The sequence below is a fragment of the Syngnathus typhle genome, linkage group LG20 (assembly GCF_033458585.1).
Source record: "Syngnathus typhle isolate RoL2023-S1 ecotype Sweden linkage group LG20, RoL_Styp_1.0, whole genome shotgun sequence".
In the NCBI taxonomy this organism is placed as follows: Eukaryota; Metazoa; Chordata; class Actinopteri; order Syngnathiformes; family Syngnathidae; genus Syngnathus; species Syngnathus typhle.
This window is the reverse complement of record NC_083757.1, coordinates 2,099,058-2,123,982: the sequence shown is the minus strand read 5'-3', so window position 1 is coordinate 2,123,982 and position 24,925 is coordinate 2,099,058. Positions and strand designations below refer to the sequence as shown.

The 24,925-nt window shown below is 45.3% G+C and overlaps 1 protein-coding gene and 1 long non-coding RNA gene across 12 annotated transcripts; both read left to right on the top strand.

The window, feature by feature from the left end:
* Positions 1-456: 456 nt before the first annotated feature.
* On the top strand, positions 457-23,132 carry LOC133144305 (focal adhesion kinase 1-like). 11 transcript variants are annotated; one of them, XM_061266876.1, is made up of 35 exons: positions 457-670; positions 6,479-6,505; positions 7,982-8,229; positions 8,572-8,744; positions 9,240-9,327; positions 9,510-9,589; positions 9,771-9,833; positions 10,920-10,974; positions 12,415-12,555; positions 12,656-12,733; positions 12,808-12,915; positions 12,987-13,104; positions 13,200-13,230; positions 13,891-13,955; positions 14,184-14,270; positions 16,446-16,502; positions 16,806-16,826; positions 17,195-17,292; positions 17,357-17,441; positions 17,518-17,618; positions 17,689-17,804; positions 17,882-17,982; positions 18,102-18,191; positions 18,257-18,461; positions 18,541-18,652; positions 18,726-18,800; positions 19,098-19,193; positions 19,342-19,446; positions 19,903-19,965; positions 20,086-20,125; positions 20,253-20,356; positions 21,463-21,618; positions 21,694-21,774; positions 21,904-21,989; positions 22,066-23,132. In XM_061266876.1, the coding sequence occupies exons 3-35, from the start codon at positions 8,026-8,028 to the stop codon at positions 22,184-22,186; spliced, it is 3,204 nt and encodes a 1,067-aa protein (XP_061122860.1). In that variant the 5' UTR covers positions 457-670; positions 6,479-6,505; positions 7,982-8,025; the 3' UTR covers positions 22,187-23,132. The 11 variants fall into 11 exon arrangements, with proteins under 11 accessions (XP_061122860.1, XP_061122859.1, XP_061122854.1 ...); XM_061266875.1 differs by lacking the exon at positions 457-670 and adding an exon at positions 4,528-4,722; XM_061266870.1 differs by lacking the exons at positions 457-670; positions 6,479-6,505; positions 14,184-14,270 and adding exons at positions 7,265-7,671; positions 15,183-15,200.
* A 947-nt stretch (positions 23,133-24,079) lies between these two features.
* On the top strand, positions 24,080-24,894 carry LOC133144307 (uncharacterized). The gene is made up of 4 exons (XR_009710648.1): positions 24,080-24,150; positions 24,208-24,330; positions 24,397-24,418; positions 24,620-24,894. It is a non-coding gene; the product is annotated as an uncharacterized LOC133144307 (long non-coding RNA).
* The last annotated feature ends 31 nt before the right edge of the window (positions 24,895-24,925 follow it).

Here is a 24,925-nt window from a genome sequence, read left to right as displayed (position 1 = left end):
TGTTCTTGTTGGTTGTTCCATGTTATTCATGTGACTGTACAGTGGAAATAAAAAGTCCACGCAAATACTAAATCTAAATACAAATCAAATATGAATTATTTCATGTATCTTACTTGAACGCCATAAATATTTACTCCTTTATTTATTATTCACTGAGAATACGAGTTTTGGCCAGACCTACTTCAATTTTTTTAAATGTATTTTACCTTTGCCCAAGTTCTTCTCCTTATCCTTTTGCGTCTGTATTTTCCCCGCTAACGCTTGTTATGTAAAAAATAAAACACACACAAACGGCTGTCAAAACACGAGTCATGGTGGCTGACAAAATGCATCATAGGGACGAAATCCCCCCGAGGTTATCAATTCCATACACTTGATTCATTCATAAAGTAGGCGTGGCTCGCGCGTGCGTAAGTGCGCACGCCTGTCTGCCTGCCTTGCTCCCGGTGGCGGCCATGTTGGAATGTTGGATGTAGACGGGGGCGAGGAGGGGAACCAGGAACAGCCGAGCGGAGATCGAGCGAAGGGGGGGAGAGCGAGACATTGAGGGGGCGAGATTGCAGCGAGAGATCGGAGCGATAAAAACTACTTCGGGCTTTCGCGGTGCACGTAGCGGATTTTCCTGCAACTTCTGCCGGATTTTCAAGTCTACAAAAGTCCTTAAAAGAATGTAAGTAAACAGTTCCACTTCACTTGTAGGAGAGGTGTTTGGCTGTACTTGTAGTACTTGAGGAGCGAAAAGGAAATGATGGGGCGCGTCGGTTGACTATTTCAACGCTCGAACTGTCAGTGTTTTCGCCACTTTGTCACTGTATTAAAGTGTTGCATATGAGTTAGGATTTGTTTTTAATGCAACGGAGTTGTGGGAAAAGCATGTTGCAAGAACCGTTGGCCTCACAAAGTCACATAGACTTACATGACCTCCACTTTGACTGGATTAACCCACTTTTGTGCTCCCAGATCTCCCTTCCAGGTGCCCTTTTGGTCGGGTCCAGACTTTTAAAATTTGTAGAACACCGCAGACCAATTTGGGCTCACTTATGCAACATTAGGGACCCCCCCCCCCCCCCCCCCACCGAACCTAGTGAACTTTCTATCAGATAGTAGAACCTTAATTAGCTATGTGTGTGCAAAATTTAAAATATTCTCAAACGTCTTTAATGGACGATTCCCTATGGTAAATATTTGTTTGTTGAATCTGAGTTTCAAACTTTCATAACTTTATAAAAAGGTTCCTGTTGTCAAGAACTGACAACATATAATCATGTTTTTATTCTTATTAATTAGCTCCCAAATTAAATGAGCAGACTGGCACTTAAAACATGCATAGAAAAACAAATCATTAGGCCATATAATTAGCATATTTCACAATAATAATGAACTATTTTTAGAATTCTATATGCACCTGTGGTTAAAAAGCAAAGTGTGGAGAGTCTCGTGTATCCACACACTCCCCTTTGTTTACTTTCAGTTGACTCACTTGACTATAATGTTAAATCAGTCTCAAAGTCCTTAAATTGGTGACTTTGAAACTACCGTATCGTCCACTCCATTCCATTTCTCACATGCTTAAGAGTGAAAATTGTAAAGCACACGTTGGAGTGATGATTTAAGATGAGCAGAAGTGTCACATTATAGATGTGCTGTGTAGCTGCGCACCATTTGCTTCCACTTCATATTCCAGATGCGAGCGAATGCTAATGAACTGCAGTATCCACTCGAGATGCAGCCTCCGAGCCCTAGTCATTTTTCGTATTCATCTCGATGTGTGCATCCTTTTTTACACGGCTTGTGAAGAAATGCAGGACCACTCAGGTGATGTGCAAAGTTCTTCATATACGCAGATTGCTAATGACTTCTTTAAAGAGACCAAACAGATATAGATAAGATAAATCCCGGAAATAATTTGGTGACGACCTTCCCTCTGTCACTTTCATGTTAGTCCTCTGACGTTCGTGTCACATGATGCAGTGTCGTGCGACTTTGAAGCCGTATTTTCTTTCACAATTCGTGGTTGAATTTCAAAATGTACGAGATGTTGGACTTACAACATATCATCAAGGTTTTATAATTGGAGATGCTGATCCAAAATAAGGATTGTTTTTTAAAAGTTTTATAGAAAGCGTCTGCGATAGAGTTTGCGAACTGATTGGACTCTTTTTTTCATGTGGTTGGCTACAGCTGACTAATACAGGCAGGCGTGTTTGTGGTGTGCATGTGTGTGTAAATTGTAGAGCAGCGCTTGTATTTATAGTAACACTTGACTATTCTCTAAGATCCTACAGTCAACCCCCGTCGAAAAATCTTGTCCCACTTGTTCCCACTTTCTTGCGTTCTCTTTTTGCCACAGTGGGCTAAGCAATTAATTGCGAGACGCGCAAAAGGGTGACAAAAGCGGCAGTCTAGTGTAGCATGACTCTGGCTGATAGCAATCACTTGTGTGTTAGAGGAATGCTGAGCTCCTGAATAAGGTTGTGTGTTCTGTCCTTACTACACGGCCATGCCACTTTTATTGGTTGGAAGCCAGCCATTAACTCATTCAACCGCTAGCCCAGTTAAATGGAATCTTTGACGTCCATTATGCTGGATGGATGTAAACATCACAAGCTCAGAAATAGATGCGCCGTGATTGGCCATTGCCTCGGCACTGTGATGTCATTTGCAGTTGACAGCAAGTTCTGACTTTTGATGCTCAGATGTTCTTCAAGTGCTTTATGAAGTGTGTGGATCAACTCGTGTGCAGGGTAGACTGCAGTCTGCCACAATGGCAGGAAATGACATCATTGCTAATGACCCGTCCCTCCTTGGGGGCATGCACGTACCCGGACGTGTGCGCAAAAACACACACTCGTGCAAACCTTCTTGAGTCCCTTCACTGTCCATTTGAGGACAGGAATACAGAGAAACTGGTCCTCATGATGTCAGCTCATGATAAATGGAGCTGGAACGTGGTGATTCCCTCAAACAACAGACTCAACGGGAATAATAGGACTTAGTAATACTGCCCGTCCGCAGTACCGCAAAAACACGCACATCTTGTAAAGTAGTTTGCCCTCTTCTCTTTGCGTATGTCTGTCTGTGTGTGTGTGAGATGGAGGGAGCCGTCGGCGTAATTACACGTCGACAAAAGAAAGAAGTCATTGTCGTAAAGACGAGAAGTGTGCTGGGGTGAAGACAAATGGTAGGAAAAAGAGAAATACAAGACAGAGTGGAAAAGGACCAACGCATGTGAAATCACTTGCAGCTGTCTATATAGAAGGATTTTCAAAAAGATGAATTGGAGGAACTTTGGGTTTTTTTTGTGACAGGATGTTTATGTTTTCACCGCCTATTGTTCGGTATATATTTTTTTCCCTGCCGTCTGTGGCCATTGTCTGGTTGAAGGCTCAAATGTCGGGGTTGCTCCCCAACTGGAAATTGTTAAGACAATTTTCAAAACCCTGCAGCGCAGAGGGAGTCCTGAGTCACAAATCGGTGTCGATGGGATGACCTCATCTTTGCTCATCAGGCTGCATCTCGCTCACACCCCGTCAGAATAGACAAGTTCAGTGGAACACCTGGAAGCAAGCCAGCGTTACGGCATCGCAGTCGCACGTTTCGAGACATAACTGGAGCTGAGGTCAGCTGTGGGTAAAATACCACTGTGTCTGTATGTGTGTGTGTGTGATGAGTCACCCGCATACGCTGTCCTTTTACACAAAGGTTCATTGAGCAGTGGTCTTCGGTCTCCATTCTTCGAGCTGGTTCCAACCTGATTTAATGTGATGGATTTTCAACTTTACGCAGGCAGGAAATGCGCTGAATAAACAACATTTATTTGGGACCCTTGTTGAAATCGCCTTGCCACAAGAGGGCAGTGTTACTACACGGCGAACAGAGACCGCATCATATAGGATGGATGTGTGTGTGTGTGTGTGACATCTTGGCCTACTAATCTGCTGGCCCATTAATCTGCTTTACTCTTGAGCAACGCTGGTCTTGCCTTGTGGTCTGTTTGAGATCAGGGGGGGGGGGGGGTCTTTCCTCTGTCTCATTCATTTAATATTGTATTAAAGTTTGATAGAATTTGTTTTACGTCATTGTCAGTCACCAACAAAAATGCAACCGTAAATCCAAATGACAGTCGATATATTTTTCTGGAAACCTTTCAGGTGTGTGTCCTGATTTTTCTGTTACTACCCCCAAAGTTGGACTTGGTTCTTCTCGTTCCGCGTGCTGGAAAACACTCTTATGGACCGACTGAACCCTTTTTTTTTCTCAAAATGTATTTTCAGCCATTTTATGTTGTTTTTCGCCTCCTTGGCATTGCATTTTCTCTTGCCTCCCGCTTCTGTCAACTCAAAGTGACTCGTACATCTGGCTGCCTCTCGCTCTCTCGCTTTTCCCCTTCATCCCTCTCCTGCTGGACAAAGATTCCCCCTCCCCCTTCTTCCTCCTCCATCCATCCACTCGCTCATCTCCCTCCCCTCTCTCTCTCTCTCTCTCTCTCTCTCTCTCTCCTCCGATTCCCCACTCGTGTGTGTCAGTGTAGTTGTAGTAGTTGTAGCGCGGGATTAGGAAGGAAGGGGAAGGCCGTTTTTTAAACTGACAGAGTGACCACAGAAGCCCGGCTGGGATTTGGGCTTTCCCAGTATAGCCTCCTTTCATTTGGTTAGTAGGGGGGAATCTTGCGCTTCTTTTTCCCCCTCTCCACTGGATTTTAAATGGAGGGATTATACCATGGTAAGGTTTGACATGGAGGATTTAATGCACGTGTCATGTTCTATTTGCCGTAGAGGAAGTTTTGAAGAAGGTGGAGAAACCGGCGCATTAAAAATCCAGCACGACGTAAACTGACTTGCTTAAACTATGTTTGCCACTCGGTGACACTTTTAATTACAAATCAGCACTTTTTAATTGATTAAAAACATTGAAGCGTGCATGCAGTCAGAATAGAACTTTAAGAGGTGAGCTAATCCTCTTTCTTCTTGATCAAGAGGGTGTGTGTGTTTAAATGTCAAGTGTGCACACAAGGAGGCTTTAAGTGGGCGCATGTGTGGGAAGTTGTGTGTGGGGGAGTGGATACGGATGGTAAATTAGAGGCTTGTGTTGTGCATCCTTACATAGACTCTTCTTGTTTTTGTCTTGGGCACAGCCATATGTATATTTCGGTTTGCGGTATTTTGTTTTGTACGCCTTGTGACACAGAAACCAAGCAAAAGTTGTTTATTTCTCGGTTATTATATGGCTTGTTAAGGTTATGGAAGACTTTTATTTGAATATTCCTTTTGACTGTGTAAGAAGGTCAATACCGTAAAAAAAAAAAAAAAAAGATTTGATCAATGCTGAATAAAAAAAAAAAAAAAACGGTGAAGGTGCCCCTGCGTGCTAATCCCGGCGAACACATTATCGCCGCACCTCAACGAGTGAGCGTGTGTGCTTGTGAAGATAAACGCTGATTGCCGTTCATTATGTTTTATGCATGGTGTTTCATGTTTGCCAATTTGATCTTTATCGGAACTTGACTGATCACATAGGAAATGACAAACAACCTGCTTGATGATAAATAAAAAGAACCTGTAAAAATTGCTCCAAATAGAGACGTCATTCCGTCAATTTATCGACGCCAATAAGTCACAGCTTTCCTTTGCATACAAAAGGCTTGATTTTCCACGCATCCCCGCTGTGTTTTTGACTAGCAGGTGTGCTGGTCGCCTCGGGCGCAGTTCTGTTGAACGCTGGAGCGCATGCTCCAGTAGCACTTCTTTGTCCGCAGGGTCGTAGACACAACCTGCGCGCCTCCTGCTGAGCACCGGGGTGGGCTGTGCACGTAACCGACAGTCATGCTTTCAAAAAGCTCAAGAAGCCAAATATCTATTTCTCTCTTTTCCTTGGTCTTTTTTGCCGTGTTCCTTTATACTGTACAAGGACTGTGAAATGTGCATCAAGAGAAAATGTGCAAATTGTAAAAGTCACACCTTAGGATTTATTGGTAATTGAAGGCCCTTTGTGCCTCCACTGTGCACACACACACACCAGTTTCGTATTACAAAGTGTTGGTCGATAAACTATACGACCTGAGTTTGCACTTCCTCTCTGTGGCCTTTCTTGGCATTACATCATCTTTGTTGATGACCCTCTTCTGTCATTTCACTGAGTTAGTGCGAGTGTGTGTGTGTGTGTGTACTGTATGCAGCCCCGGTTGTCGAAAGCACTTAACGTCCTGACCTGACTCAGGATCAGTGACGCCGTGACCGGACCCAAAAGGCTGCACTTGGACAATCCAATGCTGACGGGCGAGTCTCATGACTTGCCATTTTGTAGTTAACCTTAATCATTCTGTGCATTTTAATATGGCAGCGCTTTTGTTTCCCACATCCTGAAGAAGTCCTTTCCGCTGTTTATCCATGAACCTGGGACCTATTGATTATCCTCAATCCATATGCCATTGTTGCTTCCCACTAAAATCAATCTGCTTTCTATTTTTTTTGTCTTTCAGATATCTCCAGGATTGTCTACTACACAGGTGAGTGACCCCGTCGCCCGCCCCCACTCCTGCCTAATTTTATACTCATTATCATACAGCTGCTAAAGGCTCGGTCGGATGAGGTGACCAACAAAGCTTCTCCCTGACGGAGAACAGAAAAAGTCATTTGTTTGCGGTGTTACTTAAAGGTCAATGCACCACGAATGGCTGTAATTAGAAAGTAGGTTCCTTTCTGGTTGCCAAGTTCATCCCCAAAGCCCAGAGAGCGCAAAATGAAGTGAAGGCAACACTTGGGCGTATTACGATTTGTGTGCACTGGCAAATGAGTCCATCCATCTGTGTGCTAATAAAAATGCACATGTGGCAATTTTCTAGATGAAAATAGAAACATTTACAGTTCGTTTTGAAAGAATGATGTCATTACAGACCATTTTTAAGCCCGGCCTGATTTGAGGGGGATTCCAGTCCATTCCTGTGACGTCACAACCCTGATGGGCAAAAGTGGGAGGGCATATTCATTGAACAGTCCCGATGTTTTACCCATTAGCATATTCCTCCTGCTCCTCCTCTCGCCTCTCTTCACCTCCCTATTCAACTTTCACCCGTGTCGCGCTTGTCCTCCTTTTCCTCTCATTCTTCCCCGAGACAATGGTCGCCTTCGCCGTCGATCCTGCATCGCTGCTTCTGTCCCTCTCTTTCATTGCACACCGCCGTTGCTAAACAAGAGGACGTCTTCCCATTGGCTAATCAAGTGTACGTGCACCGGTCTGGAAAAGTTTGATTTTTTTTTTCTTTTTTCTTCACTGTGAAAAGCTCTCCGAATTGTCTCTCGAGTGAGTCCACGGCAACGGTGTAACTATGGAGCGCAGGCATGGGGCAGGAACAGCCCGTTAACAAACGAAAAAAGGGGGCCGTCGTGGGGAGCGATTGAGAGAACTTTCTGGACTTTGAGGACCTCCGGCTAAAGGACTCCAATGTGGCATTGTCACAACTCCCAACTTGAAGGATTTGCTCTTTAATGCCGCTGGAAGTGGCGGATCTCGCATGCTCGCTTTCATCGCCCGGGACAAGTTGCGGCGTCATGCGTGTTTGTGAGGCCGCCAGCTGCCTGTCTGTGCTCGGCGGTGACGGACACTGCCAGAGACTGACATGTGTTTCCATGGCGACGAGCGGCTGTAGCCCCTTTCCCATATGTTGGGGCCGAGGTAGGGCAGTCATTTCCCTAATAGGGGGACTCCAGTGAACGCCGCCACTTATTCACCGTTTGCTATTCACGGATTGCCCCCCCCCCCCATCTCATAGCTTTTGTATGATGAGTTTGTTTTTCCGCTTCAACCCAAGTCAAGACACACATGACGACAAGAGGCATTCCCAGATGGGTTTGATTCCAGGAAGTTTGTCAATGTCAGGAAAAATAAACACCGTGGTCCATTGTCTCGCTTGGGTCGTAGAATGGACGAGCCTCGACCTGGCCCAAATAATCTTAACGTGGGAAATCATTTGCTTGTTTTCCAGAATATGACCGACACTTAGCCGCGGCGGTGTCAGCAGGGAAGACCATGGCGACGCCCTACGTGGATGCCAACCTCAATCACGCCCTGCTGGACGGTGGCGCCGAGTCGCGGCTCAGCGCCGGGGGGTCGGACCGTACCGCCGCCGGATCGGTGGACAGGGTCCTCAAGGTCTGCCATCACTTTGAGTCCAACACAGAACTCAGCAGCTGGTCCTCCAACATCCGATACGGGGATGCTGCTGATGTCCGGGTAAGATTTTCCGATTTCAATTCTGTCAAATTCAAAACGGCAAATTGGGCTCATGACATTTGACTCGTGTTAAACCGAGGACCCCCTGTACCACAAACAACCCCACTCAAATAGTTAAGCGGTCTCCCTCTATATCTGGGTCAACCCCCCCCCTCCGACCTCTGCCGGAGTTTTTACATGGCAACACACATATGCTAATGGGCATGTGATATCTGGCAGCTTGTTTCAGCGTGAACGTCATGTTCAATTTGTCGACGTTGGAGACAGCCATGCGTAAAGTGATGCGCGATGAGAACCCACTGCACCAATGCTACCAGTTTAAGTGACATCCTTTGTCCACAGGGAATCATCCAGAAGATCCTTGACAACCACAAGGTGCGGTGGACGTCATGCTTCGGCCTGCGTCTAAGCAGCAGCGGCCAACCCAGAGACCAAGTGCACTGGCTTCACCCCGACATGGGCGTGTCGCACGTCCGTGAGAAATACGAACAGGCGCGCCCCAATGAGGAGTGGAGGTGAGTGAATTTTCAGGCGGAGACAAGCTGCATTTGTACAATGCACTTTAAAGATTCATCTGCAATTTCTCTCCGTGGATGAGGAAAAGATGTCATCATTTATATTTTAAACCAAGTTGAGGTAGCTGGAAAGGAGGCGGAGCTGCTTTACTTGATAAGAATATTCAGCCATCATTAGCTTACGTGACATTTTGACAAAGCCGCAGCTATCTTGTGTAAGCCCGTGGCGGGCGGACGGCAAAGCAGCAGGATTGATTTAATGGGAGTCGCCTCATGAAAAATCCAGCAGGCCCCGTCCGTCCGTCTGTTGCACGGCGGATTGAAAGGCTCGTTGATCACTTTTATTGTGGCGCTCGCCACTAACGCCATTGTACACGTAGGACCTTTTGCACCGTGGTCCTATAAAGAGAGAAGGAAGCAGATGTCACCTTTGTCCGACTAAGTCAACAACACTTTTCTGCTCCATTTCTTTCTTTCTTCATTTCTTCTCTGCAGGTATGAACTTAGGATCCGATACCTCCCCAAAAACTTCCTGCAGCAGTTTACGGAAGACAAACCGACCCTCAATTACTTCTACCACCAGGTACGAACACACAAACGCGCACGTTTCATGAAACACGAGACATATGGCGCTGATTGCCTGGTACTCATCTAGGTCAGTAGGGCTGCTTGTGTTTGTCAAAGTGCCATTTGTTGCTGGGCCATATGAATAGGTCTTGAAATAAACATATGCCTTTGTTGCTTGCATGTGTCATTGGCACCCAGGTGAAAAATGACTACATGGCACAGATCGGGGATCAAGTGGAGCAAGATGTCGCCCTTAAACTTGGATGCCTGGATATCAGGTGAGATGCACATTGAGTGCCCAGCGGTTCTTTAACTATTAATTGCTTGATTGATTGATTCATTTCTTGAAGATGTTAATAATGAAATTGTACAAAATTAGTTCATTTCCTTCGGGTCTACTGATGAACGCGGAGTCTGCTGTTTAGCGCAGATGATTTAATGCTCTGCTCTGATTTCCAGGAGGGTGTATAAAGAGATGGGAGGGAACGCCCTGGACAAGAAGTCCAACTATGAGCTGCTGGAGTAAGTACTTTAGGGTTCCAACTTCCAAGCCAGCCGGCATGTTTTGCAAACTCGCCCACTTTCAACTCCATACATTTGTTTTTATTCATGTTCAAGATTGCAATTACTCACAAAGGCAAAGCTGCTTCGCGCGGCAGACCGCTAACGCTAACAAACCGCGCGGCTTAACGAGGCCGCTTGGCTCCGACTCTAACGAGCTGCCCGATTTTTGCCTTCGTCTTTTCTTTCCGAGCCTACAGCCCTAATGAGCTTGCCAATGGACAGAGAAAGAATTTCCACTCATTATTTATCCTGCTTCCTGCTCATCCCAAGTCTTTGTCCTCTTTGCAATCTTTTTCTTTGTTATATTGTCTCAATCTGTCCCAAAAGATGTCCATGGTCTGCCAAGCAGAACTGGAAGGAGAAGCACTCCAGCCGTGACAGTTGGCTTGTTTTGATCATTCTGGAGTTCGTCAAACATTCTCAAAGCAAGCATTGTGACTTTTAAGTTGACCGCTGTGTAATAAGATGAACTAAGACTCAAATCAAAAATACTTATGCTTTGAAATTTAGGAGACATGGTAAAAAAGTGGTATACGTTGGCAAGCTTCTCTGGTCATTTTCATTTTCGCCATTACATGCTATTTACAAACTAAATTTGTATCCTGAATTTGTCTGCAAGGCTTGAAGTTAACAATCCCCACTGCCTTACAAGTATGCAGAGAAGTTAACCGCTGTATAATGAGACTAAAAAAAACAAACTGAAAGTAAAACCACTTGCCTTTTGATGCCATTTTAACACTTGTTTTCTTTTAGCATTCACGTGGTGACATTTGTTTACGTTGATTCCTAAATAATTGTAATTCCATTTCACATCGTGCGATTATCACAAATTTTCAATCCATTCCAAAATATTACCGTAGGGCTTTGCAAGTTACAGATGGTGTCGTGAGTTGACTTCCTCACATTCCGCTCCCCAATGTTCGCTTCCCACATCCACTTATGCAACGAGCTCGGATCAGATAGAGACATTTAACATTCCTTCGAGTATTTACTGCATTCTAAACATTCCCCCCTCTCTCTTGTCTTCTTAACCTCTGTGCACAGGAAGGATGTCGGTTTGAGGCGATTTTTCCCCAAAGACCTGCTGGACTCAGTCAAGGTGAGAAGAACGCTAAAAAAAAAAAAAAACATGACTCACAGACTATTATGCTGCAAATTTGTTGACCCTTGCAAGCTTGAAACGAACACATTGAACTTTACATTCCTGTTTCACTTTGGAGTATTGATTGCATTGAGGCGGTTTTTATGAGTGCCGGCATAATAGCGGTGTCAGTGATAAATTTACGGCACACTTTTACGGGGTGTGTTTGGGAAGGCGCGGTGACCCCAAAAGGTCCTGCAGGCGGCGGGGGGAGACAGATGCTCCGCCGAGAGGCGCTCGTGCTACCGCTCGTGCGCAACCCCCGGGGTCACGTTTAAACCCACTTTCTCCTTCCAACAATGAGGAAGGAAAGGGGGAGGTACCCGTCTGCCTATCAAGCCCAGCTGAACCCCTCCCTCCCCTTGCCATCAGCTGCCCACAACTTTAGCTCCTTTTCACAAACATGGCACATAAAGGCCCTCCTCCCATCCTTGAGGCACCCACACGCGCACTCAAACATCCATAAATTGGACTTGAATGCAGATGTCAGGGTGGCTGTTGTTGTTTCCTTGTTGTTTTGACTGAATCAGGGTCATCTTACGCGTACGGTTTTGATTTAGCTTTCATATCGTTTAAATCCGTAACACTCCTCACGCCACAGAATGATCAAAGTATTGATTTCCAAATATTGTTGTAAACATCTGCAGTTGTTGGGCACGTATGCATTGATGCGAAGTCGGGGGCGGAGGGGGGGGGGCACAGCTGTCATTTGTGTGGCTGTCTTTGAAAGTCTATAAGGGAATGGGAGTCATTTAATGGGATTATTCTCTTTCCCAATAGACTCCACTTGTCTCAACACACGCAGAGAAAATAAAAACAGATGGCCAAGGTAGTAAAGGGTGACTGATGTCAGGGTTAGGCAAAGCCTTCTACAGAGTCCATTCATGCCGACAGGTCTGCAGGATTAGTTAAAAAAACAACAACAACAACAACAAAAGCCTTGTGTCTTTATAGACAGTTTAACGTCAATGACAGTGTGTGCGTACCACCGTTTAAATGAAACGTAGCCGTGTTTCACGTGGAAGGTTAATGGTAACCATGTCTTATTTAAGAGTCTGTGAAAGTTCATTTCGTCCTCCAGCAACGTTGTTTCTTCAATTATTAATGCGCCATAGCAGCCCAACTGTAAATCTGCATGTGCCTTTAAATCAATCTCCAAACCCAATCTCTTCTAATCTCTTGTCTTAATCTATATGGTGAGCTATTCACAGTTTGCCTAAGCCTCTCTACCTGATTTTCATATCCTTAGCCTAGGAGGATAAGTGCCCAAGTCAATTTTGTAGCTCAACTGTCCAAATGGTGGATTTTTTGTTGTTGACTACTGCGCGTCTGTCCACGCTTGGGGTAACCAGTTCCTAATGTTGTGGTAATTGTCGGATGCACTCGCTTGACTCTCAGGCCAAGACGCTACGTAAACTGATCCAGCAGACGTTCAAGCAGGTGGCCAACCTCAATGAGGAGGAGTGCATCCTCAAGTTCCTCGAGATCCTGGCGCCCATCCACCGCTATGACAAGGAGTGCTTCAAATGCGCCCTTGGGGTGAGTAGTTCCTTGTGTGAGGTTGACCCCTTGTGGTGGCTTTGAGTCCTGCATGCATTGCCTTGATGAATACTCTTCTCTGTTTTTTGCCTCCTCACAGTCCAGCTGGGTGATCCAGGTGGAGCTCGCAATCGGACCTGAGGAAGGCATCAGCTACCTGACAGACAAGGGCTCGACGGTAAGTGACATTTTCCGTGCTGCTGTTTTGGTTAGCAACAAAGAAAAAGCAGGTTTCGGTTGTCCTTTCGACAGCCGACCCATCTGGCTAACTTCACCCAAGTGCAGTCCATCCAGTACTCGGCCATGGAGGAGAAGGACCGGAAAGGAATGCTACAAGTCAATGTTGCAGGAGCCGCCGAGGTACGCTGACACGGTCTTGAGTTTCGGTCAGCCGTACCCTCGATGAGCAACCTGTGCGCATGCGTGTGCAGCCTCTCAACGTCACGACCGCCTCGCTGACCATGGCGGAGAATTTGGCCGACCTGATTGACGGCTACTGTCGGCTCATCTCCATGGAAACGCGCTCTCTCATTGTCAGAGTACAGAAAGGTAGCGCCGCGTGTACTTCATATTTATATTTTACCATCATGCTGAGATGGTGATTTGTGTAGCGAGCTCATGTTGTTATTGTGTTTGTCCTCTAGAGGGGGAGAGAGCGCTACCTTCCCTTCCAAAGTAAGTGCTACTCCAAATTTGAAGTTTTGTTGAACCTCAGCTTCACTCCTTTGTTATTTTGGTAATTCTAGGCTCAGACTTACGGTATTTCCTAAAATAGTGGCCCCCAGGTGTATCCTTCACTTGAACAAATAAACCCCCACCCCAAGTCGACAATTCCCCTTTTTTTTTTTTTTTTTTCTTCTCCCGAATAGCAGTGGGTAACTGTAATGACCTCACTTCCAGTATATTCTATTTTGTGGTCACGCTCGAGTGTTACAATCCAGGGAGCAACATGACTTGACCTTTCCTTCCAATTCCCGCTAATATTGTTTTTCACTTGATATAAACTACCGGCAACATTGTTTAAGGTTCTTTTAATAAAGGCCTCGACCATCTGCAGTTGAGTAAATAACCCCCCTGCCTGCTACACTTGTAACTTTGTGTTTATCCCTCAGTTGCTGGATCCAGGTTTAAACTCTCTTCACCTCTCGTTGTTTTTTTTTTTTTCTGCGTCTACCTTTCTCTTGCTGGTCAAATAAGGAGATAAGTTTGGCAGCCAAATAGTTTCCGCTTGTGCAAGTCTCCTCCTCTTTTCCTTGGCCTTCACTCTTCCCTTCCGCGGGCCACCACAAAAAGGCAGAGATAATTGCCGGACTTTGAACACGTTTCTATTTGTAGGTTGTCTAATCATGAGAAGAAGTTGGAGGCGGTCAAGAGCGGAGTGAGAACCATCTCGGTTTCAGGTAAGTCAGGGAACGCCGTGCTCGCGCTATCACAACTTTCCTAGTGACTGCTCTGCTCTTTCCATTTCCTCCAACATCTGTTTTTTCTCTCACTGTTCCTGTCTTGTCTCCTTCGTCCTGTTTGTTTACCTCCGCGTTTGGCCCCTTTCTGCGCTCTGTCCGTCTTCCACTCACGCCGTCACCTCCACCCCCCCCCACACCTCTCTTTTGTCCTCCTATTGGCCGAAGACCCGATGGCGTCGACTCCTCCCAAGCCAGCCAAGGCGCGGCGTTTCCTCCTCCCCTTTGTCTTCTGTTCTGATTCACCACCCAATGGTATTCCTTGTGATAAGAATGCCTCATCAGATCATGCTCATTTAGAATAAAAATCAACTAACAAAGTCATCAGGTGGAATGGCACGGAACGGGGTTGCTTGTGTGTGAGCAAGGCTAAAATCTGCTTTGTTAATCAACTCCCTTTTCTTCTGCTTTTGAAACGTTTACAAAATAATGAAGCTTTGTTTTAACCACAGTCTAACATTTGCCTCGCACAGCAGCGCCGTAAAATGATGAGTTCAGCACATGCCTCGACTCTGAGGTCACGTTTAATTTGCTGGAGTTCCAAATTCAATATTTTATCCATGTTTTTAGGCAGTTGATTTAAAGCAACAGAGTTGAATTTGCGGCCAGGAAAGAAGACTTTTTGCGATTATTGTCGGCCGAGGCGACAGCCGCAGCTCGGTGCAGTGAGCCATTCATCTGGACGCCAGCCGCGGAACTTTTTCCCAGCTGGCGCCTTCCAATTTGACACGCAGGCAAAACGCAATTTCATGTTTGCGATTTCAGCTTCACGCATTAGCGGTCGGTGGAGAAGGGTTCAAATTTGACAAATGATCAAAAGTATTAGGACACCTCCTTGTGAAAATGTGCTCCTGCCTCTCATTTGTAGCTTCCACAGAAGTGTGCAATTTCTTTGGGGCGGATTCCCGAAGCAATTCTGTCTGTTTGACATCCGCCACTGGAATTTCAGCGTTCACCTCAGCCATTCACACAAATATTTACAAGTGGCTGCAGACGACACGGTGTGGCGTCTTCTCACCACTTGTCTTGGGCGCTTTGTTTACGCATTTATTGGCGCTTTAACTGCTTTGCGGCCATTTTGTGACACGACTAACCTCTGCTTTCTTTCTTTGTCTCTTCCTCCTCCTCCTCCTCCTCTGCTTTTGCATGCTCTCCCGGACCCTGCAGAAGATCTTAGTGGGGATGGTAAAGTGCTTAATCTCTCAGTTGTTTCTTATTTCCTGTCGCCTATACAAGTGTGCTGTGGATCCGGGCCACCGTTACACACGTGTTCCTTCTCAAAAATGGCGTTATGTGTGTAGAATGAGCAAAACTCAAACGGCCTCATTTCCAACCAGTTATGGATGATTTTCAATGATATGCTTTGCTACTAAAACCAAGGACACCACCACAGCAACTATGGGATGTTTCTCTTTAAGGGAATTTCTCCACATGCTTCTCTTTCTCTCTCTCTCTCTCGCCACAAGCCAACATGCACACGTGGACTGACATATATTCTTGCAGAAAGTCATGGCGAGGGAGAGGTTTGCTGGTTTCAAGCGATGCATTCCTGGCTACAATGGGCAAACACACACACTAAAGAGAGACTGGAATTTAAAAAGCCAAGGCTTGTTTTGTTTCTCAATGACTGGAATGTTTTATTGTTAGATAAACCATAAGTAATGTAAACCAGCTTCTGATTAAATATGATTGTTGCGGCTTCTTCTTATTTTTTTAACCTCTCGTATTTTCGTACCCTCTCATATTAAATTACAACAACGTGAAGGTCAGTCGTGTGTACTGTAATGGTTTCCACTGTTTTAATTGAGCCGGACCCGCTAGCTCCCACCTGGCTTGTTGCTGCTCAAATATTTGGAGTCAATCTCGAGTTTAAGAAACAGATTCCTGGTGTTCCCACAGAGAGTCCACTGAATGGGACAGCAGATGTTCCACTCGTGTTGCTAGCAGCTGAGTCTGCAGCCTGATTTTATTTTAAACCCCAACCATCTGGTTAGCATGGATTCCGTCCATCCTGCCCTCCTCTTTTTTTCCCCTCCTCTTTCTCCTCCTCCTCCTTCTGCCTCTCTCTGTTTTTGATTCTCACAAACATCTCTGTTAGACCGCTGCTTCTTTTATTTATGTTTATCTCCGCTTGAACTCTTGCTGGCCTCCTTCTCCTAATTTCTCTGCCGCCATCGCACTGCTACGCCAGCTGCTGTCAAAGAGCTCAGCTGACACACGAGCCAATTGTGTGTGTCTCGAGTCGTGCGTGTTTGTAACTAGAGAGCGAGAGAGAAGGAAAGAGAGAGAGAGAAGGATAAGCTGTATGGGTGTCGCTTTGGGCAGGAGTTATCAAAACAGTGCGACTTTTTTCAGTAAGCTCCCGCACTTCCTCAAAAACGTGCATTTTGTTTGGAAACTTTTTAAGTCGTGTTTCGTTTTTCATTACAGAGACCGATGACTACGCCGAAATAGTGGACGAAGAGGACACGTACACGATGCCCTCCAGTAAGTGCACAATTTCCGTTGGCTGTCTTCTCTTGGTTGTCCTGTAATCCAAAACAACAAACGGGGGGGTAGGGTGATGCATGTTTAGTCTCTCCTTCTCTTGCTTCTACTTCTTCTTTGAAAGCAAACTTAAATCTGCCATCTTTTCTTTGCATGCCTGCGTGTACGCGACATGTCATCCCCGCCAAGTACGCCGACTGTAACTCGCTTGGATGCGTGTTTTCCAAGCTGTCTTGTCTCTTTCCCGCTTTTCACCTCCCTGTCTTCTTTTTTTCTTTCTGCACCCACCCATCGCCAACGCAGTGACCTATGGAATAGTGGAAGGTAAAAAAAAAAAAAAAAAACTCAAAGCTTTACTTACCTGTCTCATTCTGCCCAACTTCTTAATGCCTGCTTATGAAATTTTCTTTTCCGCAAATCATCTCCCTTATTAATATTTTGATCGTTTAATTAAATTCCTTTTGTTGACATTCAATTAATCAACAGGGGGTGATTTTCTGGACTACTGTTAACGATAGCCAATGTTCATGTTCTTAAATTGATTATGATACATATCAGTTTATTTGTATTTCATAAAATGGTATGACAATTGTTTCAGTTTTGTTTAATTACATTTTTATCGATACATTTATGTCTTACCTAGTGCAAAAATTGGATGAAAATCTGGTGTAAAATAAAAAAAAACGTTTTAGCACGGGACTACGAGATCCAGAGGGACCGGATCGAGCTCGGTTGCTGCATAGGAGAGGGTCAGTTTGGAGATGTGCACCAAGGAGTCTACAACATCCCGGTACGTTTACACAACGACCAACCGTGTGAGGAACGAGCTTGGGTGTCAAGATGTTATTCCGCAGGACAAGCCAGCGTTGGCCGTCGCCATCAAGACGTGCAAGAACTGCACTTCGGACAGCGTCAGGGAAAAGTTCCTGCAAGAAGCGCGTAAGGCAGCCGCCAAGCGAGCCATCCAGTTTCGTTCACGCTCGTTCTGTTAAATGTGCTAAACGTGCTCCCGCAGTGACCATGCGGCAGTTTGACCACCCTCACATCGTCAAGCTGATTGGCGTGATCACAGAGAACCCGGTGTGGATCATCATGGAGCTGTGCACGCTTGGAGAGGTCCGTTGACATCATGCAATATTCCTGGGCTGGAATGCATCATGATTTTTTCTTTTCTCCCCGCGTATAGCTGCGTTCCTTCCTCCAGGTGAGGAAGTACAGCCTGGACTTGGCAACACTCATCCTGTTTGCCTACCAGCTCAGCACTGCGCTGGCGTATCTGGAGAGCAAACGCTTTGTCCACAGGTCAGTCAAGTTGCTTTAAGAAGATGTCATCCTGTGACTGCCCTTTCCATATTTGCGACTGACAAGTGCATCTTCAGGGACATAGCGGCGCGTAACGTGTTGGTGTCTTCAATCGACTGTGTGATGCTGGGGGACTTTGGGCTGTCCCGCTACATGGAGGACAGCTCGTACTACAAAGGTGATGATCATCACCAGCTCACCCGTCCGTCCGTCCGTCCGTCACTTGAGAAAATAGCATGGATGCTTTAGTTGGGCTTTACTGCCATCTAGTGGAGACACTTTCCTCCCTCGTTTCAGCCTCCAAAGGGAAACTCCCTATCAAATGGATGGCTCCCGAGTCGATCAACTTCAGAAGATTCACCTCCGCTAGTGACGTCTGGATGTTTGGTGAGCTTGTCTGCTTAGGACTAAAATGGCGTCCTATTTGATTCACTCATTATTTGTGCATGCAGGCGTCTGCATGTGGGAGATCCTGATGTACGGCATCAAGCCCTTCCAAGGGGTGAAGAACAACGACGTGATCGGTCGCATCGAGAACGGCGAGCGGCTGGCCATGCCGCCCCAGTGCCCGCCCACCCTTTACAGCCTCATGACCAAATGCTGGTCGTACGACCCGAGCAAGCGGCCGCGGTTCACCGAACTCAAAACGCAACTCAGGTAATCGTGATTACAGCGCACGCGGCGGCGGGGTTCGCTGTACCGAATGATTCCAATCAATTTGGGATTTGCTCAATAGCACCATACTGGAGGAGGAGAAGGTGCAGCAAGAGGAGCGGATGAGGATGGAGATGAGAAGACAAGTCACAGTTTCCTGGGACTCGGGAGGTTCTGATGAGGCGCCACCAAAGGTGACACTTGTCTTATTGATTAGCTTCATTGTTTGAACTCTATTCCGGAACTCAACCCAATTTGTGTTTTCAGCCGAGTCGGCCGGGCTACCCGAGCCCTCGCTCCAGTGAGGGCTACTTCTCAAGCCCACAACACAACCACTACCAGGTACTAATCACACTCATCCATACAATCGTTCAAAAGAAAAATTGCACAATCGGCATGACCTCCGAGTGCACTGCAATAATGTCAGCAGTGACTGGTGAGCTACCTCTCACAAGTCATCCAAGCAGACTGCAGGCATTTCCTTTTGCGCTGCGCTCTTCTACCCATATAAGGAGCGGGACATTTGAACCCAGCTCATCAATAACCCATCTGCAATATCTATCTTGCAGGTTTTTTTTTTGAAGCATTGATTTATATTATGAATAATATTTGCTCTGTAACTTTTGTGTCCGCATTCAGCCGACAGCACACGGCGTAGGAGGCGGCTTCTCTGCGACTGATTCGTGGAACCAGCACAAGCCGGAACATACAGCGCTGTGGAGCGCCAACATGGAGGTATAGTAAAGCCGTCACTTTTTAGATTCTCACAGGCCCCGCAATATAACAGAAGCTTTACGCGTGACTAATTGGGACATGGTGTCTATTTCAGGACCATCCTCAATTTGAGGAAATAAAAGTATTGAAGGATTTTTTGTTCTCGCAGGACACGGGGTGTGCTGGCCAAGCCCTCATGGAGGAGAGGCTTATGATGCAGCAGCAGCAGATGGAGGACGACCAGCGGTGGTTGGAGCAGGAGGAGAGCTTCATGGTTACGTGAACCCGCCACCATTCTCATAGAAATTATTCAAGGCTGCAACTAGTCCGGTTTAAGCGATGAGACGGGAAGTGGGATTGGCAGGAGGTTAGGGACCAACGAGGAACGAGGTGCGGATGGAAAGAATTGAAGGAAAAATAGAGGGGATCTTTTCCTTGACCAGCTCCTCCTCCTTTTGGAAAAAAAACCCTCCTTTTTCCTATTTCTGCCGTCTACTTCCTCTCTTCTCTTAAAATCCGTCTCTACCTCCTTTCTCAACTCTCCTTCCACATGAGCGCCACTCTTTTTCTCAGACTCCTTTTTCTCCCAGGATGCAACTCTTCAAGGCATGCTTCACCACAATGGTACAGGGGCAAAGGGACAGAACCAGGGAGACATTGTTTCCTTTTTTTTTTTTGCTGCTGCTCTAGCGCAACATAGTATCTAATAAAAGTTGTGGTTTTTCTCCAGAAGACTGAGCCCAGGAACAGCCGAGGGAGCATCGAACGAGAGGACGGCACGCTCCAGGCGCCGGTCAGTGCTTCTCTTTCCATATGCAAGTTTCTTCTTCAGTTGGTGACCACAGAGATGCCACCAAATGCTCAACCTGCCCCTCCCTGACCCTGTCGTGTGTGCCGTTGCCTCTTTGTGCAGGGTGGAAGCCAGCATATCTACCAGCCTGTGGGTAAACCAGGTAGGAAGAAGCAGACAAATGATGTGAAGTTGGCCACACCCATGTTTAAGTTGCTACTGCGAGTAGCAAATCATAGACCTCCTACGCTTGGTAATATTTTTGTTTTTTGCTGCTGTTTGTCTTTTAGAACACGTGGCTCCACCAAAGAAGCCTCCCCGGCCCGGAGCCCCCGCCCACCTGAGCAACCTGTCCGTCCTCGGCCCCGTCGATAGCTACAATGAGGGCGTGAAGGTACGTACGTATGTCCTGCTCACAAGTTGACGAATGTGTGGTGCCGCTGCCATCTCATGCTAACGCCTAACAGCATTTGGGCTAACTTGTTGTCCCTCGTTCTCTCCTCAACGCCCCCCCCCCCCATGTCTCCCCAAATAGCCGTGGAGGGTAAGAAGATCCGTGCGTCCTAGCGTAGTGATTCAGTAGTCTGGGAACTCATTTGGTGAATAATTGAAGAATGCATTTGGTGAATAATTGAAGAATGCCAAATACAGTGGAACCTCCAAATACTTTTAGGGCCCTTGAAAAAGGTGGTCCCTCCATCGTGTAAGGCCTCCAACAGTGGTACAATTTCAATTTATTGCCACATAGGAAAGCGTCTGGCTCCTCAAACATGTTCTAGTTTTACCAAGCAGATTCGAAAGTAATTCAGCTTAGTAAGTAGCTGAAAGCATAATGACTACCATGGAAAATTACAAGAGGAAGACTGGTTAAATCCTTCTTTGAAACCTTAACCTTAGCTTAAGACCCTACTTTGAAACCCTAGTTTTAAACCCTACTTTGAAACCCTAATCCTAGGTTAAAGCCTACTTTGAACCCCTAACCCTAGTTTTAAATCCTACTTTGAAACCCTAAACCCTCGTTTAAATCCTACTTTGAAACCCTAACCCTAGTGTTAAACCTGACTATGAAACCCTAATTCTAGTTTAAATCCTGTGTTGAAAGCCTAGCCCTAGTTTTAAACCCTACTTTGAAACCCTAACCGTAGTTATAAAACTACTCTGAAACCCTAATCCTAGGCCTAACCCCTAACCCTAGCCCAAACACCAAGAGTTGTCATGTCATTGGTGAGGCGTATTTTGATTTAGTTTACATTGGAGGTTCCACTGTTATTTCTGGAGTCATAATCAGTATTGGTTCTAGCAATAGTGGTAGGAAATATAATGTAGAGTCTGTGTCTTATTTTGTGTATAGTTCTCTAGGTCTGTATATCTATCTCCAAATCTCTGAATCTGTATCTATCCACATGATGATCCATCTCTGCTATATCTCCTTTCATCTACCCCATCTTTCTCTCATTCCATTTTATTCATCACCATCATCTATTTCTTTATCTGGCGCAGTTACAGCCCCAGGAGATCAGCCCGCCCCCCACAGCCAACCTGGATCGCTCCAACGACAAAGTGTACGAAAACGTGACGGCGCTGGTCAAGTCGGTTATTGAGATGTCCAACCGGATCCAGCCGGCGGCGCCCGAGGAGTATGTGCCCATGGTCAAGGTGAGCGGGGCTAGTCAATATTCCGTGGGACATTTAGAGACTTTTGCTGAGCTTGTATGTGCGTGCGTTTTGCAGGAAGTGGGTCTGGCGTTGAGAACTTTGCTGGCCACTGTGGATGAGACCATTCCCGTACTGCCCGCAAGCACCCACCGAGAGGTAAAAGCACACAGCTGACACAAAACCAAAGCTTGCAATGCAGATGTCACCTTTGTCAGCATTTTTTGCATAGAGCGACTGAAATAAACTTAATTTCATTATCATGGGACATCATCCCACCCGCCATAGATCGAGATGGCCCAGAAGCTGCTCAATTCTGACCTGGCAGAGCTGATCGCCAAGATGAAGCTGGCGCAGCAGTACGTTATGACTAGGTGAGCGCCGCACTGACTTTTTTTTCTCGCCTTTGTCTCGGTGTTGATGTGGCGCTCGTCTCGTCTTTGTTTGCAGCTTGCAGAAGGACTACAAAAAGCAGATGCTAATGGCGGCGCACGCCCTCGCTGTGGATGCCAAGAACCTGCTGGATGTCATCGACCAGGCTCGTCTCAAGATGATCACGCGAACACATTAGTGAATCCTGAAGGATGTCCAAAAGTGCAGGGACAAGATGGATGTCTCACCATGGAGACAGAGACTTGGACAGCAGAAAATGTCGTCGCCATGTTTTGGTGTCTTCTTGTAATTTTTTTTTCTTTAAGAAAAATTTCAAATTTTTTTAAATAATACAGAGTAAGTAAAATGTCCCCTCTTCTTTCAAGTACATAATAAATTATTCATTTATTGTAATTTTTATCTATTGTTTTTTTTTTGTTTGTTTTTTGCAAGAAACTGATATGAAAAGAAAAGTTAGCATGTAGCATTAGTTCCGTTACCTAAACTACAGAATGTGGAAGGACTCCATCTTATAATTAAATTGAAATTTAAACATTTGCCCAAGCGGAACTGGCAACTGGCCAGATTTAATTACAGATTAGATTATATAAAATAAAGAAAACGAAGACAAAAATAATTCTCATATATTTAAGAAAATGAGTATTTTAAAAGATTGTGACTTTTCAATCACCCTGTACATTTTCAAAAGTAGCCATTTTTTTTAAAGATGTAAAACAAAAAATCTATTTAACACGTGAGGGCTTGTTTTGAAGGAGTTTACTACATTATGAACTGGAAAGCAGATGAAGTGGTAATGATTCTTATATAATTTTTATATAATTATATATATATATTATACACACACACCCCTAACCCTAAACCCCAAGCCCTTACCCCTAACCGTGCTTTTTACACTACAAATCAAAGTGACAACATTTCAGACTACAATCCAATACTGTGAATAGACCAGAGTCACATTATTTGTTGGGTGAATGGCGACTGCAGTTTGGTCAGCCGGTTTGAACCTGATCAATTAGTTCCCAAATGGATGTATGCATTTTCACAAAGGTTCTTTTGATGGTTTTCCCAGCACTTGTCTCAGGGAAGACTCACATCATGTACAAATAAAGACACTGTTACAAACACGCTGCTGTTACGCCTTCATTTATCATCAAATGAGCTTTTTGTGCGGCCAACTTGTATACGGGTCGTTTGCATCCAATTTGTTCGGTGTTAATTTTGCACCTACCAGACCACGATAAATATGGCTGAGGCGCAGTCCCACTCTATAACACTTAACAAGCACGTAACGAGAGTGAAAGAGTCAAACATTTATTCACCATGGGACTGTTCATTGGTTCTAAGGTACACTTGCAAAAAGAATTCGAAATTTTCACGGCAAAGTAGCATAAAGCTTAAGATTTGGTCTGCTGTTCAGGAGACCCTGGTTCGAGTCCTACTCTGTGTAACGTTTACATTTATTGACACCGAAGAATGTGTCGGACTCGAACCCGGTTCTCCTGAACACAAGGTAAAAGCTTTAACCACAAGACCAATTGAGATCTTAATATTATTCCGCGGATTTTTGTATTTGGATACGACTAAGAACATGCAGTAGATATATATAAAAATCCGAAAAAAATTTCATGCCATGATGGTCGAGTGGTATAACGTTTGCGATTGTGTCCGGAAGACTGGGGTTCGAGACCCGCTGTCAAACGTTTACAAATTGAAAAGACAGACAAGTGAGGATCGAACCCGAATCACTTGAACTCCAAGCAAAACCTTTAACCGCTCGACCACTGTGGACATAACATAAACCTTAGTTAAGGAGTAGATAAGTGTCAATTTGAAATCACTACAGAACTAAGTATCTTGATAAAATTGACAATTTCAATGTATTCAACAATCAGGCTTTGGTCTAATGGTTTACGCCTTTGCCTTCGATACGTGAAACCCTGGTTCGAGGCCCGACCAGTCCAGAAGATGACACTAACTAAAAACCTTTTTTTTTTTTCTTCTTTTTTTCCTGATGACGTCACCACTAGAAGAGTATAAAAGGCGCCAAAAAATCGAGACACTCATTCTCTTACTCACCTCTGACGGCGTTACATCGTGCTGCTCCGCACGAATTTCTACAAGACCATTAACATCTTTGAAAAGGTAAAGTGTTCATTATAACGTTGCCTTTTAAAACGAACTGCTTTTGCTCTCTTTCAGCGTCAAGATGCACTTTGAGCGTGCTACTGCTTACACCTTGCTCGCATGCAAGCTAAAAAGTTTGCAATGGCGTTGGCATCGACGTCTTCTACGGCCATATTGTGCACCAAAACGGCGGACGCGGTAAAGTATTTAATCGCCTACATGGGAAAATGTAACCCTCAAATAATTTGCCCGAACATTTTGCAGCGAATGCGCCATTTTGCCGAAGGTAAGTAGACAAAACTTTTCCATGAATTCACAACAGAATGAAGCGACTATTTTAACGCTTGCGTATTAATTGTCTATTTTCTCTTTACAGGTACGAAGCTACAAAAATTTGCTTCAAATGGCCGACTTGGCGTGATTAAAGCAGATTCACAGGTAAACCCTTTTAATCGACTGCATCTAATTGTCGCATTTTTGTCCACAGGCACAGCAACAAAAGGACCAGATTGACTGCAAAAAGGCAAAATAATCCCGTTTTTATTTAAACGACATTTGCTATTAGACTAACTAAATCAAGATTTGTTTTTCTTTCTCCAGGTTCGAAAATGGCCGACTTGCTGTCATTTTGAGGCATGGCGACTTCATGAGACGTTTGCAGGTCTTGCTAAGCACGTCTACCAAAAGTCACGTCGCTAAGCCAAACCGGCTCGTAAGGCAGAAAGTTAAAAATAGAATTGTTACCATCTCTTTCAGGTCGGTGAGCTGCGGTTGGAGAGAAGTCCAATGTTGC

What these genes read in the sequence shown, in the direction of transcription:
- LOC133144305 (XM_061266867.1), top strand. Translation starts at nt 7,485, where the DNA reads ATGCCGCTGGAAGTGGCGGATCTCGCATGCTCGCTTTCATCGCCCGGG. An exon ending in CTGATGAGGCGCCACCAAAG is followed by an intron (nt 18,653 to 18,725) that starts GTGACACTTGTC and finishes TTGTGTTTTCAG; the next exon opens with CCGAGTCGGCCGGGCTACCC. An exon ending in AGCAGGAGGAGAGCTTCATG is followed by an intron (nt 19,447 to 19,902) that starts GTTACGTGAACC and finishes GTTTTTCTCCAG; the next exon opens with AAGACTGAGCCCAGGAACAG.